The 18,892-nt window shown below is 27.7% G+C and overlaps 3 protein-coding genes across 10 annotated transcripts in view; 1 reads left to right on the forward strand and 2 right to left on the reverse strand.

The window, feature by feature from the left end:
* LOC122628127 (eukaryotic translation initiation factor 4E-binding protein Mextli) overlaps nt 1-7,566 on the forward strand; it is an 11,569-nt gene extending 4,003 nt beyond the window's left edge. For 3 of the 8 annotated variants that reach the window (XM_043810032.1, XM_043810027.1, XM_043810030.1), the window contains exons 2-11: nt 769-887; nt 1,126-1,266; nt 1,512-1,681; nt 1,755-1,947; nt 2,364-2,435; nt 3,688-3,748; nt 3,836-4,127; nt 4,218-4,461; nt 4,559-4,680; nt 5,934-7,566. In XM_043810032.1, the coding sequence (XP_043665967.1) occupies nt 779-887; nt 1,126-1,266; nt 1,512-1,681; nt 1,755-1,947; nt 2,364-2,435; nt 3,688-3,748; nt 3,836-4,127; nt 4,218-4,461; nt 4,559-4,680; nt 5,934-6,038 (1,509 nt within the window). In that variant the 5' untranslated portion in view covers nt 769-778 and the 3' untranslated portion in view covers nt 6,039-7,566. Of the gene's footprint in view, nt 1-90; nt 453-754; nt 888-1,125; nt 1,267-1,511; nt 1,682-1,754; nt 1,948-2,363; nt 2,436-3,687; nt 3,749-3,835; nt 4,128-4,217; nt 4,462-4,558; nt 5,156-5,176; nt 5,418-5,933 lie in introns of those variants that run through there. The other 5 variants (XM_043810031.1, XM_043810035.1, XM_043810029.1 and 2 more) reach the window with 5 other exon arrangements.
* Nucleotides 7,567-7,822: 256 nt separating this feature from the next.
* On the reverse strand, nt 7,823-15,814 carry LOC122628125 (DNA topoisomerase I, mitochondrial). Its single transcript, XM_043810024.1, has 12 exons — nt 15,348-15,814; nt 14,989-15,034; nt 13,679-14,063; nt 13,271-13,593; nt 13,060-13,199; nt 12,766-12,972; nt 12,433-12,591; nt 12,257-12,348; nt 10,892-11,865; nt 10,356-10,806; nt 10,114-10,263; nt 7,823-10,030 (listed from the first exon to the last, which is right to left on the reverse strand). Exons 1-12 carry the CDS (start codon nt 15,387-15,389, stop codon nt 9,928-9,930), a joined length of 3,072 nt encoding a protein of 1,023 aa, XP_043665959.1. The 5' UTR covers nt 15,390-15,814; the 3' UTR covers nt 7,823-9,927.
* Nucleotides 15,815-15,965: 151 nt separating this feature from the next.
* LOC122628129 (mRNA cap guanine-N7 methyltransferase) lies at nt 15,966-18,407 on the reverse strand. The gene is made up of 7 exons (XM_043810037.1): nt 18,140-18,407; nt 17,859-18,057; nt 17,510-17,772; nt 17,188-17,369; nt 16,855-17,067; nt 16,552-16,757; nt 15,966-16,454 (listed from the first exon to the last, which is right to left on the reverse strand). Exons 1-7 carry the CDS (start codon nt 18,218-18,220, stop codon nt 16,411-16,413), a joined length of 1,188 nt encoding a protein of 395 aa, XP_043665972.1. The 5' UTR covers nt 18,221-18,407; the 3' UTR covers nt 15,966-16,410.
* Nucleotides 18,408-18,892: the final 485 nt, after the last annotated feature.

Here is an 18,892-nt window from a genome sequence, read left to right on the forward strand (position 1 = left end):
TCTCTCTCTCTCTCTCTCTCTCTCTCTCTCTCTCTCTCTCTCTCTCCCGCTACATCGTGCATGCTTTCCCTCTCTCTCTCTCTCTCTCTCGTGTGCATCGCTCTCTTTCTTTCCTTCTGCATGTCATGGCCTCACACACATATGGTTGTAGCATAAATTATTTTTATCGTTACGTATACCTCAACGACTTACCCTATCTTCATAAAAGAGTACATTTTATCGATATTATATCATAATTATCGAGAGCATACGAACAACAATCAAAATTATCATATTCAGCGAATGTTTCTTTCTTTCTCCCATGCGTAATCGTTAATTCCTAAAACCAAAAGCGTTCTTGCGTTCCTCTTTTTCACGGTTATTTTTAAATCGCGCGCGACGCAGAAGTGCGTCGTCTAGAGTCGACTACGAAGACTAGATCACAAATGCCGCCTTCGCATAAAAACGATCGTGTAATTTATTTTTCCTTTTCTCGACAATTTCTCTTTTTATTTTACTCCTTTTCTTTCGTAATATAAAATAATTGACAATAAATAAAATAAAACTTGTACAATTGATTTCTTTACAAACCAATAGAAATTTTATTAAGTCTTTACGAGTGTTTTTGAATTCATTCGCAAAGTAAATAAAAAATAAAAAAAAAAAAAAAAAGAAAAGAAAGAAAACAAAAAGTTCACAGATTTTTTTGTTTATTTGTTGACTCTTTGACATTCTCAATGTGCCTTCGAATATATCATTCAATTTAAATTAACAGTTAATTATTTGAAGGTAATAAACAATGGCCACGACACAACTGAATAGGGCACGAACAATTAAGAAAATCGAAAAACCTCGGCCACTCAAACTTAATCAGCGCCATACGACCGTCGATGGACGGATCACGACAGGTATACTCTATACTTTTTATTTTTATTAAAATACAAAAGCTTTTTTTTATATACATATTTAATATTTGAAATTTAATTCCAATCTAATAATGTTTTATTTTATATACTATATAAATATATAATTATAGTTTTATTTTTATATCAAAAACATTCATATGATAAATACACAAGTATTATGTATATGAATATTTTGTAATTTTTATTGTTTATTATAAGAAATTATATATTTTTTTAATAGTGGAGGACATAGTGTCCTTAATCGACAATGTTACGATGCAATTAACTAATGGCTTCCATGACCAAACGCTGCAAATGAATGTGATTACAATGTGTAATCATCTCAAACTTTATGCACATCAGCTAGAAGCTATTTACAAAGGTATAGTTTTTTTATTTAAATTTTCCTTTTTTTTTTTAATACTTTATAATAGAAAATTAAAAAGAAATTGAAAAGAGAAAAAGAGAAAATCTTTATTTTTAAATATTATTATTGAATTAATTTAAAAATAGATAGTATATTTATAATTTGTATTAAATATTTTTTGTGTTTGAAGATTGAACTATATATCTAAGTTTCCATTATTTCTTTACATAATTTCAATTTTTAATGCTTGTAATATTTAGATCAGCTGGACAGAGCTTTTGTTGCAATAAGGAATGGAAGTCAAGACGAGAGACTAGATCTGACGACTAGGGTTCATTTGCTGGAACTTATAGAATTAAGAGCTAAACAATGGCGTCACACAGACTCTATGGATGTATATTACACTCATAAATTATCGCACCTTGATAATGTACTTGAATTATTTTTGTTATTTTTTAATTATATTGTAATTTCATATTTATAAATTGAAATTATATTTACAGACAGAAGGAACTCTAGAAACACTTGTGAATCCATTGGCTTCACCTTTGACAGTAGTTTCACCTACTGCTACTTCTATCCTGGGTCCTGGTGAAGTAATAAAAAATAGTGGCAAATTTGCAAAGCCTACTCGGATTCCTGGTAAAAATTATTGCAAGGATGAAGTTGTTATACGCAACAGTGATTCTGGTAAAGGTAAATAAAGTTCATGCTTTTCTAATATTCATAATTATATATCAAAATTAAAAAATGGTATGAAACTGACTAAAAGTTTTATTCAAAACATCAAAATTATGATTTATCACATAATATTATATCAATTATAAGGTAATATGACTTTGTGCTAGTAAAATGTACTATATGAGGAGATCATGTTAGCTCTATTAAGAAAAAGGCCTTTTTTTAGGAATTTTCTTTTCTATTTTTAGTTTAAACAAGTAATATCCATTTTAGTTTAGTTTAAGTATTACTTGTTATATACTTTGGTTATTTTATTATAATTTTTGACTACAATTTTTCAAATTCAATTTTTAATGTAGTTGCAATTTAAATTAATTTCGTGCAGTTTATGTTTTTCCATCCATTTTTAAACTATGTACGTAAAAATACAGTGATGGGAATAAAAGGGCGTCGTGTTCACATGATTGAAGAACTGAGCCAGACGATCATCTCCTTCCAGCGAGGTAAAGCAATGATCTGCGATTGGCTTATCAGCATTGTGCTCGTGCATCATAAAAATAATACTTGATGAATCAGATGACACCTAATTCCTTACCATATCCTAATATTCTAACATTTGTGAGTTTAATCACATGTATTTAGATTGCAATTATGAATAATTCAATCCTAATGTCTTACAAGCAGTTTGATAATTACTAATTTATCTTTAATTGCAAGCATACTACATGCATCATTTACTAAGAACAATTGCAATTTTGCAAATAGTTTTATGAAACAGATATATAGATTTCTGATAATATCAGACATTCCATATAACTACATAATGTATGTTTTAATCTAAAAATGTCAAAGTTTTGATTGCTTTTATTTACCATTTATATAATATAAATTTTATTCTAGATTTACTACAAAGTTATATAAAATGATTTTTTATCTTTGATGTGATCATCTTAGGTATATATGTATATAACTTATTTTTCTGTAATATAATTATTAATTTCAAGCACGCTACCAAGTGAGTTGCTACCAAGTATTAATTACATTACAACATTCAAGACTTGGATATCAAGATGTTCAAATCATTGATATATTGATTTGAAGGTCAAAAACATAAGGTTATCTGAAGGTCACAGATATAAGGTATATAGAAAATTTGAACACATTCTGCAGAAGCTTAATCTGTTACTATTTCTTTATTCTTCAAATCATCATGGCATGTGCCACTGTATGTTCAATGATGCAATATATAACTGTCATGCATTGTGCCTGCAGCTTTTTGAATAATGATTAATCAGAGTTATAATCATTGTGAAATACATATATTATTAGTAAAAGCTGGAAATAATAATTTGTCAACAAAGTTACATACATAGCAATATAATTACCATCACAAGAATGATTTAAAAATGTTATATTACTATCTGAAATATTAAAAATTTTGACAATAGCACCAGTTATATAATACCTATAGATCGTAGCACATTGTATTCATTTCAACAAATTTAATTACAAATCTGTAATGACATTGTATTTATTATATATCTTAGAGAAATTGTTAAAACTATATTTAACACCAATAATTAATTGTATTTTTGATTGGAGTTATATGATATGTTGTAGCATTAAAAATGTTACCATCTTGTAATTAACAATCTTGTATAAGTATAAAACAAAAGTTTTTAATTAATAGAATAAAACTCGTACCCGAGTCTAGTAATTACAATGTGTATAATAATGAGTTAAATTTTTTTTTAGTAAACCCTGGGGCTAAAGAACGACTTGTCCAAATAACTGGTACTTCCGAGGACAAGATACAGTAAGTTCATATATTTCACTTATAAAAATTCATACAAATAATTATTATTTTTAATACACTTTTTTAAATAATGCCAATTTATACTAGTTATGCGAAGGATTTAATAAAGGATACGATTCAACGAAATGCATCCCCGGTACGGTTGGAGCAAGGTGGAGGAGAAAAAGGAGGTATAGGAGGTTCAAGTTCTTCTTTAAATAGTAGTGCATCTGAAGAAAGTAATCGATTGCAACAACACCAACAACAGAATTCTCGTTTGAGAAGTTCACTCCTTCATAGCTTCTCCACCAACGACGCCAGTATTGGCGAATATAAATATACAGTTACAGTCGATAATCAATCCCTTAAAATTACAGGAACAAATTTGGATCTTGTTAGGGTACGAATTTTTATTATAATATTTGTATTTTATACACTATTATACACTTTTTTGTGTATACTTAATATTGTATTTTTTTACTTTTCTTAGACTGCAAAGTTAGTACTGGATGAATATTTCTTAGGAGATTCTGAGCAATTTGGAAGTGGAATAGAATATTTTACTTTTGATGAAAAACCTGTTTCATCTGATAACAATTTATCACAAACACCATTAACTCCAAGTAATACCGTTTCATTAGGACGAGAATTAAGTATGGATAGTGCAGCTACTTCAGAAAGTGAAGAAACATATAAATCACATCTTGCTACAGAACTTCAATCATCTGATCAAGGTATTTAATTAGAGTTTAAAACTGTTTAAATAATCCGTTTAATATTTCTTAAAAAAAAAAAGTTATTATAATCAAATGATTTGAAAAAAAATTTCAGATCCAGAAATCAGAGAACTCACTTATGAGTTCCTGCTGCTATGTTCCACAGGCCCTTATGCAAAACGGCCTCCTGCAGATTGGGCTCGTATACAAAAGGAATGCCCGAATATTGTTCGTAAGGTAGACGTCTGTGATAGTAATGCTAATCATCTAATGTGCACCATTTTTAATGCTAATCTTGCTTGCAAGATGACTAATATTTAATATATCAATACTCTTTATGCATAGATTATTTTTTCTATAACAAGAAAGTGAAATTAACAATAAGACGAGATCGACACTTTTGTGTTATGTTTTGATGCACATTCTATATGTAGAATAATATGTAATATACGTTATATCATATATTATATATTATTACATAATGTAATACATTAGATACTTAAATAGATTCTTTATATTACCATGAAAATAATTGCCAAAGTATCATATTTAAGTCATTTTTCATAAAAGTAAAGTAATTCAAAATATTGTTCTTGTTAACTTTATTTGATTAATATCATTGTTAATGAGCTTTTTGCTTTTAAAATACTATTATTGAATTTAACATGTTAACATTAATATTATTTTATTATGTTATTAATACTCAAATTTATACTTTTGTTATATCTCATAGTATCTCTATTTGATGCTTGGTTGTGTAATGTCGATAAGAAATCATCATAAAATTGCTGCAGGTATTACTCAATTTAGTAAATAATATTAGGCTAGATTTGACGTAAGTTATAATAAACTTCTGTGGCTAAATTAAGACTGATTATAAAACAGTAAATACTTTACATTTCTGTTTTTTATCTTGTATTCTATGATGAATATTATTTACTGAGATTATAAAATTTTGTTGTTTCTTATTATAATTATTGCTTGAAGATTTTTTAATGTTTATAATAAAAGTAAATGCTTGTATCCAGTATGAAAGATATTAAAAATGAAATTAATAATGCGTGTAATATTATATAAAACCTAAAATTTCCATAATAATAAATTAAACTTTAAAGTATAATAATTTTATGACAATAACAAATTATATATTATGTATTTGTAATAAAATTATATCGTTGTTTCATAATTTATGAATAAAAATGAAGTGAAAAAATATTGATTCACTTCATTTTTTAATTATAATATATTTAGAACTCTCTATACTGTTTAAACTATACATATATGTACAAATTAAAAACATAATTATAATACAAAAATGTTCTGAATAAGTTCTTGAAATAGCATGATCATACTTGCATTGGCAGCATAACATTTAGTAAATTTAAAGCATGCTGCTTTTAGTATCATTTACAGGTAAGAATATATTTTTTGTCCTACAATGGTTTTTAAATATAGTAATAATTTTATATTAATTTATGTAACCTTCACAGGCACCGATTCGCTGGTTCGAACCGGAGACATACAAAGCAAAAGTAGCAGCAGCTGGTGTCATTGCAATATTACCTGCTGGTGAAGGAGAAACAGATCCTGAGTGAGATTATATTTTCAAATCATGCTTATATACATTGCACATAGAGAAACAAAATCTTCCAATTTATCTCGTGCCTTCTTGCGAATGCATTGTGATAATTTATATGATGGCAGTAACAAAAAACAACTGTCAGATACATGTACTTCTGCAATTGTACTAAAATATGTATTGTGATTTTATGGAAATTTTGCAGAAAATTTTCATCATTCAACATTTCATTACAATGAAATCACGTAGATGTAATTATACTAATAGTATGATCTTCTTATATACAAATGCAATTTTGAATCTTACAAAGCATTTATGCTTGGTACAGATGTATCAGAACAATGCAAAGTTCTATAAATAATAAAAATTCACAATTAGTTGGTCATAATTATGACACAAATTAGATATATGACACAATTTAGATTTGTAATAAATATCAAATCTAACTTGAATTGTCATCTGTTAGTAATACTATTAAAAAAAGCTATTAATGTGGACTGGCTGGGACCATGTCAAACTAATTACAATGGAAAATTAAATACAAAAGATATTAAAAATAGTTTTCAATTACAAATATATATCACGTGATTGTTTCTATATTCTTTGTTGTTTAATTCTTGCATCATTAAAGCTTGTTAACACGAGTATTGCTGTATCATTAAATCACTATGATATTTGTTTAATATAAACAAAATATATTAAAAACAGAAATTTTTTATATGTAAATCAATATAATCTAACGAAATTTTGTGTATAATAATGAGAAATGGCAATACTTTGTGTGTTTATGTTATTTCTTTTCTTACTATTTTTATCTTGTTTATTGACAATATAGTAGTAGTTCGTTAATTACAATGATGACATTATATGATTTACACATCAATTTTGTACTATTAACTGAGATCATATTTGCAACTGTTCTTGTATCAGCAGAATATGTATACAAATTATATCGTGTAAATCTTCTTTAGATAAACAAATCAAAATCTGCATTGTTGCAATTTGTCTGTGAATAGAAAGTAGAAATATCTTTGTTTCTGTGAATACATATTTTCTTGCTATGCAAAGAAAAGATGATCATACAGAATAGTGATTTATCATAGTCTAGTCTATTTATCATGTATAATGAAAAATACGTAGAAACAGAGTTTATTGATATAGTAATTATTCTGCTCTGACACATCAACCAAAATGTTTATAGTCATTATACAGATTTTACATTTTATAAACTAAAATGCTAATTGTACTTGCAGTACTGATTATGTCAACGTACTAAAATATTTCAATGTATCTGAAGTAATCCTCAAAAATTAGTATTAATATTATCATGTTACCAGAGAATGAAAATTATCTCTCTTTTATAAATATAGTAAATATATAATATATAGCGAGATAAATGAGTACCATTTATCGTACCTTTATAGTACGCAATGTAATCATGCTGCATAGTAATTATAATGCTTTGTTTATAAGTTTTTACACTATTTAATATTTATTATAAACTTGATGCACTTATTTTAAATAAATTATTATAAAGGAATATAGTAAGACATGTTAATTTAATTTTACAAATCTTAGCTACATCATTAGTATTTAATTATACTTCGACATTTAATAATGAAATAATAAAATAAGAGATAATACATATTTTTACTGATTTCTGTTACAGATAAATATTAAAAATTTTCTATATTATTATTTGCGAATATGACAATATAATAGTACATATGGATTTATATTGCTTAGTATCATGTATTTTTTCCGTTTATTATATTGAATGAATTTAATGAATACAACCTGTTTCTTTCAATACTGTAGTTTTTTATTAGTTCAGTATTGTACAGAAATGATTGATAATGTTCAAAGATGCACATTCAAGACCTACACTTTTAATTTGTGCAGGCTCGGCTGTATTTTGAACGTCAATTATATTCTTATGTTTTGTAAAAGTTAAAAATTTTATATTATATATTATTGTGTACATAGAATCGGAAATCTATACACTGATTGCATTTTATAATTTGTCCTGACAGTGTTCTCCTATATTGCAATATTTTTCCAACATCTATGATTAAGTAATGTAATATTATCTATATCCATATACAAATTAATCTAAAGAAATATTTTAGTCTGAAGTGTACATAAGCAGTCCCTCTCTCTATTTAATAATATTATATTAAAAAGAATCCTTATACTTGATGACATTAAATACGAAATAACGTATAAACGGTTACTATCTATGTGTGCAATTAATGATTAAATATAATGATTAAATATAAGAAGTAACAATAGAATGTACATGTATTTCGAGAAACTGTTATGTATGACTTATCAGACTAATTAATACATAATTAATAACAAATAAATTGGCAGTTCTGCAGAGTCAGAATTGCTAATACATAGTTACTTAAATTGAGAAAATATTTCCTATATGTTTAAGATATATATTGACACATTGCCACACTTTTTAAAATAGGAATTTGCAAAATTGTTCCATTTATTCCATATAATACCATTTGTATATTGCAATCTGCTGCTTAGATAAATTATAAGTAACTAACTTTGCTTAATTGTTTAAAAAGAAAAAAATATTTTGAGATAATTAGTCCTATATCAACTCTGTTTAAATAAGATGCTCTTTTCATCAAAACAAATTAAGAAAGTCTTTTACAATCATCATTACTTGAGTCCCATTATCTGTTATCCAGATATCAACATCTATCAAGTTTAAATTATGGAATTTTTTTTTAATACAAATAAGTATGAAAACATGACGTTTTACGATATAATCTTGTAAAATATGAGTGACACATATATGCTACATTTATGTAAATACACAATGTCACTTAACTACATTAGGTCACATGAAAAGAACACTTCCAACGTTAAATAGTAAAACTTATTTTTATCAATGGGCTATGAAGTATAAATAATGTTTTCATGCATTGCAGTCAATGTATTTTCTAGAATCATTGTCACCATTGTGCATAATATCACGTATACAAATGATGTGAAAAATTAATCATACAGGCATACATTATGTTCACATTTATGATAATCTACGTTTTTTTTCTTTTTTTCTTTTTTATAAAACATAGATCGCAAAAGCGATAATTTATTTAAATAGATCGCCATACCAATAATTCCTTTAAAGGATTATATGCAAATCGAATTTGCAGAGCAATTTTGCATTCTAAATGATGTCATTTATACCAAAAAAGTTAGCTTGTTCTACTAAACTCTACTTTTCTAATTCATAATAAGAAAATGTTAATGACTTGAAATGACATTATATATGTACAAAAAAATCAAATGAAGAAAAGAAATATAAATTGTCTATTTGATAGCTGCATTTACATAAGTTTGATGCACTTAATTAATTGTGGCTGTCAACATTTTCGACAATATACTATTTACAGTGCTACAGCCCATACATAAAATATTCATCTAAACTTAGAGGTTAAAAAAAGATTATCTTATAAAAGCGTCCGAAATGTCCTCTAAATTTAGACTCCGCACAAATTTGATATTTGTCTAATTCACACGCATAAGAAATTGTCACCTAATATATCTTACTTTTTTATTTATCAAACTATTCATTTTTTCTTGATTATTTACGAGACTAATTGAACGTTATACGCAGATATACAACGATCGCTAAAATTTTTATGCATGATTGCCAGGCGATCGATTTGATACTGCTATTAAGTATTAATTATATACTGAATATCAAGTCTCTTCACTACAATTTTAATATTCTATATAAAATGTGTCCAGCTGTTCTTATATTTATTTATGTAAATACAAAAAATTATATCATTCTTGTATTTCCCTAATAAAACAGAAATTCACTAAATACTCTTAACGAAAAATATGTCGTTACATAAAAGCAGTGTTTTATGGGGTTAAAAGACATAGTCTGGTCCAGCCATGTCTATCGCCCATCTGAACTTATCCCTTTGAGTTTTATTATAAATTTTTTCAATTGGGACGTTATGCTTCTTGCACCTAAATAAAGAATAATCACTTTATAATAATATCTTTTTATCTGAAATGTGCACTGTATACCATTATAAAATTCTAATATTTACCATGCAACAGAAATTCTTGGATCTAAATAGTTAAGTTTGGAGGTTCCTAATGCAATCTCTTTATTTTCTTCTCTATCAGTTGCTTGAACCTCTAATTTCGTCAGCTGTTCCTTCAAACGTTCTAATGTTTTCTTTTTCTTCTCATAAACACTATAAGGACAAATAACACTTAAATAATCATCCTAAATATGATCCAAAATCCAATATATAAAGGAAAATATTAAAAATAAAATGTTACATACACTTTTTCTTTAATTGAGCCATGTTTGGCATCACGTTTTGCATCTTTTACTTGTAATTCTGCTTCAGTTATAGCTTCTTTTTTAGCCTCTATTTTTGCTTTTAAATTTTCCATAGATTTTGCATGCGTTTTTGGCACAGAACGTTGATGATTACATAATATAGCAACGGCTCTATTAGCTCTATTGTATGCCAAGATTTTCTCTGCCTCTGTGTCATCAGGATTTGTCAGCTTATCTAATTGTTGTTGCAACGTCCATGATGCATTGTATGTCCTAAATACTTTAGCAGTAAGACCTTCCATTAATTCATTCAAATGTTTATTCATGACTGTAGTGTTAAGTCGATCAAATAAATCATCATTAGGAGATTTATTTTCCATGAATAGTTGTAGATTTTTAAAAACACGTTTCTCTACTGGCACTTCATTATAATATCTTATAGAATCTTTACCTAAAATAAAATGGAAAAAAGAAGTATAGAATTATTACATATTAAATATTACCATTAATGTTTTCAATCTATCAATTTTTCTTACCTAAGAAATCAAATACAACTACATATTCTTTTCCATCTTTTTGTTCATGCAATGTGATATGCTCAACACGCAAAGAACAACAACCTACAGTATCTGCTTGATCTTCATCTTTCTCATTACCAGCTCTAAGTGCTAACTTATCAATAAAATATAAAGCTACAGCTCTTTGTCTAATTCGCATTTCTTTGCTTTTCCAGTCTTCTCTATATTCAGCACGAATTTTATCAATTGATGCTGCTAATTTTCTTGCAGTTTCATATTTTTGCCAATCTTTTTCACCTTTTAACTTACTTGAAGGATTAAGCATAACGTACTTAACTTGTCCTTGAATATTTTCTGTCCAAGAAGCTAACCAAGTTACATTAGGATCGTGTCTTATTTCCTTCCACTTATGGCCATCTGGTGGTTTCGGAATATTAGAATCCTTTGAACAATTAATGAGAACATCTTCAGGCAAAACCCTCTTTTTTAACTTTCCCATTTTTGGATGTTCTCCCCGACCTCTAAAAAGTCCTGGAGGTTCTATTTTAAAATTACCTATTTTTTCTTTGTGTCCATCAATGATACAGAAACCGTATTCTTTTTGAATTTCTTCATTTTGCTCTTTTATTTTCTTTTTTTCTTCTTTTGACATTGCTTTTCTTTCTTCACTTTTCTGAACAAAATATGCATGCAATTCTTTAAAATTACATTTGCTCAAATCAACAATTTTATTTCTTTCAGATTCTGTCATTACTTCTCGCCAATCATGAAAGAAATTATTATTAAATGCTTCCTTGGTTGTATAATCATGATCCAACATGCGTGCATAAAATGTTGCAACTTCTTCTGCACCTTCACTTAATTTCATCTCTTTATTATTATAATAAAATTTAACATTAGGAGGAAGTGGTTCATATGGAGGTGCAAAAACTGGTCCTTTGTGTTCCAAAAAAGTCCATTTTGTTCCATCATTTTTCTTTTCTTCTTCCCACCTGAAATAATATTTTGTTATTATTTCATTATTTAAAACAAGTTGTAATTCTTTAATAATTCAAGACAATAATGTAAACAAAAATCTATGCTTCAATAAATAAAACAAAATAAGAAACATAACCTTAAAAGAGGTTGCACATTAGAACATTTAAATTTCTTGTAATTACGGCTATAATTACACAGAATTTTTACTGAATATAGCGTCAATGCATGTATAAATCGTTTCATTTCAAATCAACAGTTAAATCAATATTTTCATATTCACTAAAATTGATTGCGCGAGATTAAATATACAGGAAGGAAATACAACAGAAAGAGGTTAAGTGAACACATGATCATACACCAAGAACTAAGCCAAACAAGTTCGAAAAAATATAACACATATTTTACCATTTCCAAACATCTTGCTCTTCTTCTTGCTTCTTCTTTCTAGGACTAGTTGTTTCGCCTTTTATAGGTTTGTTACTTTTCTTCTTTGGTTTCTATGAGATAATATTTATTTGGTGATATAAATATATATAATGCGTGTGTATATATTATGAAAAAAAAATCAACGAATAATCTACCTCTTCTACTTCAGATTCTTCGTCTTCATGTTTCCGTTTCTTTTTTTTTATTTTTGAGCCAGTTTTCTTGGCTTTTTTGCGTGTAGAAAGTGGAACTTCTTCTTCATCATCTGATTCAATTTTTCTTTTAATATTTGGTGTTGATCTTGATCTTGCAAACTATACACAAGTTAATAATATTTATGTCATTGATATTATAGAAAATAAATTGTTAGAAGTAATCTATTTCTTTATAGAGTACATAAAATCTATTGTAAATATTATCACATAAATTGAACAAAATGCATTTATGTATATATATTTTAGTATTTAAATTAAGAATAATATGTTTACCAATGGTAGATCTTCCTCAGATTCTTCTTCAGTTTTAAGCGTTGTATTATGAAGGTCTGAGAGTCTTGTATCATTCCCATCTGTTGAATCCATACTAGCTTCATCTTTAATAGGTTCATCTTCATCTTCCTCTTCCTTGATAAAAAGATGTGGTTCCTCGCCACTATCATCATCATCTTCATCTTGCTCCATTTGAGATACTTGTTCCTAATACATATCGATACAATATGTTAATGAGATATAAAAAGAAAAAAAAAAAAAAAAAAAGAAAAAAGGAAGCAATTTCTATTTTACCTCTTTTATGTCTGGTTTTATATCATGATTATAACAAAAACTTTCATTTATAAGATGATTGGGTTTTACATCTACATCTTCCTTATTTCTAACTTCATCTTTTTCTTTCTCCTTTTTATCTTTTTCTTCTCGATGTTTAGCTATAAATTTTAAAATATAAGAGACATAGAGAAAACAATCAATTATTTGTTCAAAGCATAATATAACCTACATTTTTCTTTCTCGTGCCTATGACGATCTTTATCTTTTTCATGACGATGTTTATCCTTAGTGGATGAACTGTGTTTATCCTTTTCTCTATCAGAAGAACGATGTTTCTCTTTGTCTCCAGAATGAGAAGTGGAATGTCTTTCCTTATCCTTTTCTGATGAATGTTTCTTATCTTTTTCTTTATCCTTTGCAGAATCTCTATCTTTATCCTTCTCGCGAGAATTTGAACTCAATGAATTATGCCTATGTTTGTCCTTCTCTTTGCTCCTTGAACTTTCTTTATCTTTATTGGAACTCTCTTTATCCTTGGAAACATTATGATATCTGAAATAAATTTATAAAAAAACATATATAATGTTTTTTTCCTAAAATATATGAAAAACATTTTTCCTTTTTCCTCTTTTAATACCTGTCTTTTTCTTTTGAACTCGAACTAGATTTATGATGATGATCCTTGTCTTTACTTCTGTCTTTTTCTTTATCTTTACTAGATGACGACCCACTATGCTTATGATCTTTTTCTTTGCTCGTTGACGAACCACTTTTTTTCTCCTTGTCTTTATCCTTGCTACTACTATCATGCTTTTCCTTATCTTTGGAGGAACTAGAACTATGTCTATGCCTATCTTTATCTTTCTCTCTGTGATCACTTTTGTGACTCTTTTCTTTTTCTTTACTCCTGTCTTTATCCCTATGTTCTGATTTATGAGATCGCTCCTTTTCTTTATCTTTATGTTCAGATTTATGTTCCCTTTTTCTATCAAATCCATTAGACATGCCATTCATATGAGCATCTAAACAAAAAATATAAATTTTGTAAGTTGTACTTGGATTATATTTAAGTCTTTACATCATTATATAAAAATATAAATAAACAGAAATAAATATAAGTTATATACATAACCTATTTACATGGAAAATGCATTTGCTCTTTTATAAATATAAAAACAATAATCATCATTACTATAAAATAAAATAAAATTCACATTCAATCAATATAAATAATTTTCTTTCTTATATCATTTATATAACTTAATTATTTTTTATATTTAAATCCTTCTTTTTGTATAATATAAATGTAAGCTTACTGATCATCATTATAAAACTAAAACAACTTATATGCATGTATTGACATAGAAAAAATAATATTTAATATAATATACATTTAAATTTTGTAATACATCAAAACTTTAAACATTTTATCTCATAACTATCTAATTTTATTTATCTTCGTAATAAAATAGAACATAAATAATTTTCTACGATTAATATATTACATAGCACCTATTATATATAGCCAACTATGTTGGCAATATATACCACCATACGTGTACGTACACGATCGAGACTTTCATTTCCGATCATACTCAATTTCTTTCAGAGAGTACAAACAACTTGTCTCGACTCGTTAAGCTCGGAAACGTGTAAAAAGCTGTTTTTACTCTCGACGGTAATAAAATGTGATGTGAGAAAGAAAAATGAAAAAGAAAACAAACGGAAAAAAATGAAGTTCACATCTTCGATATAAAAATTGTAAGTTTCGAAGGCTTCCTCAGAGTGGAAACACGTGTCCGAGCGCTTGGGTCGTTGGCAGGATAAGTTGCTCCGTTCGCTTCCCGTCGCATCGGAACTCGACTGTTTGTCTCCTAAATCGGCTGAATTTCATGATCTCTCGTGAAAGAGAATACGCGTACTACAGTTGCGAATAAATCAACTCACCATTATGATTACCCACAACGCTACTGTTTTCCTTCGACCGTCTTTCCTGAAAGAAAACAAAAAAAAAAAAAATTGTTTTCAACCATTCGAGCAAAATTATATACGATGATCATTCGAAAAAAAATATAAAAGTCCTAAGGAAAATGCATAACTTATCGTTGGACTTAACGTCTGGACGAGTCGCTCGCTCATGATAAAGTTGGACTTAGTCGCAGACGCCATTTTGGGACTTAGAAAAATTCCGCGTCCATCCTCGATAGGTATTACCAAGAGAAAAGTCCCGTTAAACGAGGACAAATTGAGAAACAATGCACGTACGTTTAAGTAATTTTTTTAGAATATATGAAATCACAACTTACCAGATTGGAATTCGCTTCCGATATCGGCTGCTCGAGATCCATTTCTTGCCGTATCGAAGCTTACGGCTGATAGACTCTGGCAGCGCGAGAGCTAACAGAAGGAGAAGAGCACCGGGAACGCACTCACACAGAGTACTGACTCGGCTACAACTATACGCTTCGTGCGTGACTTTGTCTACAGAGTCCTCACTAGCATAGAAGAGCAAGACACTACGGCGGTTAAGTATCAAAAATGCGTCATTGCGCATGCACCTACCTGACTCCGCCCCTTCGATCCCCGGTATGACCCTCCATCCGATGATTCTCTCTCCCTCCTATTTATTACTTTTCTTTCTATCGGACGTATGCCACACTCGCTTTTTCTTCCGTCATATACTTTATTTTCTTCTTTCACACGGTTATTCCTTCGTTTTTCGATGAATCAGGTTAGATTTTTTTACACGCTCATAATTTATATTTCATTATCGCTGATTTTACCTTTCAATCTTGTTTTCAATATTTTCTTTAATATTTCCTTTTATCGAACGTTACGATTTTAAGTATCTAAAGGATTAGCATTAAATAAGGATTTTGAGGATGATAATGTGGAAGAATTGGAGAGATATTTCAAAAATATTATTTTCATGTTTTATCGAAGATGCGTTTAATACTGAAGTCATTATTTGTTTCTGGCTACAAAAACTCATTGTAAGATATACCATGGAATTTGTATCTATATTTTGATCGGTATAATGACATGAGATTTTTTAATATATAAACAATTATTATACGAATGAAGAAACTAAATTATTATTATTGTATATTGTGAAACATATTTTTATCTTAATTCTATTGAAGGAAACATTATTGAAAATGTCTGTGATTGGAGACTAAATCTGATTATATATATTTTTCTATGGTAACAAAATAATTTATATGATATAAAATCATTGATCATGCATTATGTAAGCCTGTAATAATGCCATTCTAAATATTTTCATCGTGAAATAAAGAACTTCTTTTGTAGCTTCACTTATCCTGCCTTATAATGGCTTCATTGTTGTTTTCATCCTCTTGTTCCACTCTAGTCTACCTCTTTTTTTTGAAATGCAAATACTGCATAAAGTGCTGTAAAAATGATTAGTTTATTGAAAGTTTACAAATTCAAAGAAATACGTGCAAAATATATGTTTTGTTAGTTAAAGTACATATTTCTTTTACTTACATGTGACTTCCCATTCTGCTTGAGACAATGTGCCAATTTTACGATGGCCTGGTAGATTTTGCATATAACTTATAGCATGCTGATAATCTTGCAAAGGTTGTCCCAATAATGGACTTTCATGGTACGGAGGATAAGTTTCCAAAGCTTGCATTTTACCCAGCAAAGATTTGCCTTCATTCTTCATGCGTTCATAATAAGTTTCAAATCTGCGTACATAAAAATACATGATTATGTTATACAACTAATGTTATCAATCAAAAAAATTATATTTCATAATTTCGTGTTTTGTAATATTTATATTACCTTTCAAACATTACTAATTCAAGACCAAATTTAGAAGCTAATTTGCAGAGTGTAGGGAGATGAACAAGAAATTCTGGACAATTAACTACACCTTCAAGATGAAAATTATATTTAGCACCAAAGAAAGGTGGTTTCATCTTATCTTTACATAAAAATTCTACGCTATAAACATCATTTCCAAACTTGTTACCATCGCACTTTTGCCATCTAGAACTTAAAAGAAAATTTTACAGATTAATTTAAAATAGATATATTATTTTAACCATTAATTATTATTTATAACAAACATATATTATTTTATTTAAGGTTAGGTAACATAATATTTATACATACACTAAGTCATAAGCATCTGGAACAGTTCCAATAAAATAACCACCTGGCCTTAAGCATTCACTTGCATTTCGAAGCATACATTCTGCTTGCGATAGTGATTCAAAACTATAATGAAATGCAAACTGACAGCTCACAAGATCAAATTGTATAGTAACATCCTTGTATTTTTCTCTTAGGCATACCTAAAACTCGCTTTTATAACCAATCCCATTGACAAAATTATAATATAGAACATCAAATTTTTAAATAACACAATGTTATTACTAAGTACTTTCATTACAGCCAAGTATAAACAGTTCCCAAAATTTTAACAACTAAATACCTTTGTACAGTCTGCTGCAATAAATTCAGCAGTAAAAATGGGTGCAAATCCCCTTACTTTGGAACTTTTGTTTAAAATATCACTATATCGATTTTTACACTGTTCTATTGATATTTCAGCTATATCAGCACAGATTAAGTGACTAATCTCTCCTTTTTTCCATTTAAGAAGATCTCCTCCTTTACCGCAACACATATCAAGTACCTTCAATGGGCTGTTATGATTTTTGATTTGTTTTATTTTAGTTAAAGTTAAATATTCATCTATGAAGAAAGAAGAAATACATATATATTAATAGAAAAAAAATATATTTTAAAATCATGTTAAATAATAAAGAAAACATACTTACTTATAAGCATACTCTTGATCCAATTATTAAAGTTTCTCATGTACACAATGCGACTCTGATTCCTTTGTGAAAGATGTGTTTCTTCAATTGCATTGTAATGTTCAGCAACTAATATAGCATTATCTGCTTTCTCATTATTTGAAACACTACGACTATCTCTACTACTTCCAATGGACAAATCTGATGGCCTGTTTGAATACTGTAATATGTAATATAGGGATTACTAGAAAGTTTATTAATAATAATTTTAATTACTACTATTTACGTTCAAACAAACTTACATATGATGTATCTTGTCCTGTATCAGTTTTTAGTTTATTTTTTTCTAACAAATTACTTTCTTTTTCCTCCATTACGGACATTTTAAAACGAAGTAAAGTAATATAGGTTATTGACAAAAATTGATATAAAAAATGTTTGTATAATTTTTTAGATAATATTAAGTTTATACTTGAAATGATATTAAACGAATCATGATTACATTCCAGAATGAAACGATAACAAATCTTTCATTAATAATCACACAGATGCCAATACTTACAGTCAAAGTTCATTATTATTAAGTAGATAGGAAACTATAATGTTGGCTTGAATACGATTATTGCGCATGTGTTATATAATTCACGCTGATTGGTCATTATTTAAGAAATTGTATGAACTTAACTCGGAAATATAGTGTATTAAAATTTATATATTAAAATTAATAATAAGTAATATTTACTTGAAATATACTATAATAAATTAGTTTAAACAGCTAATTTATAAGTAGTATTATATATTATAAATATTGACTAATATCGTCATTTCTACCAATATATTTTTTATAACTTAAGAGAAATACGTTTTTTATACTATAGTGTAAACTGTAATATTGAATATATTCTAATTAAATTATGCCGGTTGAATATTTTTTGTTATAATATTTTTTTATGTATCTTTAAATAAAACAGAATACTTAAAATTAGTTTACTTTTGAAACTGTCCTACAAAAAAATAAATCTTTTTTATAGCTTTCTTATGAACGTAAAAAAAAA

This window comes from Vespula pensylvanica, chromosome 3 (genome assembly GCF_014466175.1).
Source record: "Vespula pensylvanica isolate Volc-1 chromosome 3, ASM1446617v1, whole genome shotgun sequence".
In the NCBI taxonomy this organism is placed as follows: domain Eukaryota; kingdom Metazoa; phylum Arthropoda; class Insecta; order Hymenoptera; family Vespidae; genus Vespula; species Vespula pensylvanica.

Bases quoted from the DNA above. Each gene is read 5' to 3' on its own strand.
- LOC122628125 (XM_043810024.1), bottom strand. From the start codon at position 15,389: ATGGATCTCGAGCAGCCGATATCGGAAGCGAATTCCAATCTG. The intron at 12,592-12,765 runs GTAAACATATTA...ACTTGTGTATAG, and splicing joins CTGAGGAAGATCTACCATTG to TTTGCAAGATCAAGATCAAC. The intron at 11,866-12,256 runs GTAAAATATGTG...ATATTATTTCAG, and splicing joins GAGCAAGATGTTTGGAAATG to GTGGGAAGAAGAAAAGAAAA.
- LOC122628129 (XM_043810037.1), bottom strand. From the start codon at position 18,220: ATGTCCGTAATGGAGGAAAAAGAAAGTAATTTGTTAGAAAAAAATAAA. The intron at 17,773-17,858 runs GTAAGTATGTTT...CTTTCTTCATAG, and splicing joins GATCAAGAGTATGCTTATAA to ATGAATATTTAACTTTAACT. The intron at 16,758-16,854 runs GTAATATAAATA...TTATGTACGCAG, and splicing joins GAATTAGTAATGTTTGAAAG to ATTTGAAACTTATTATGAAC.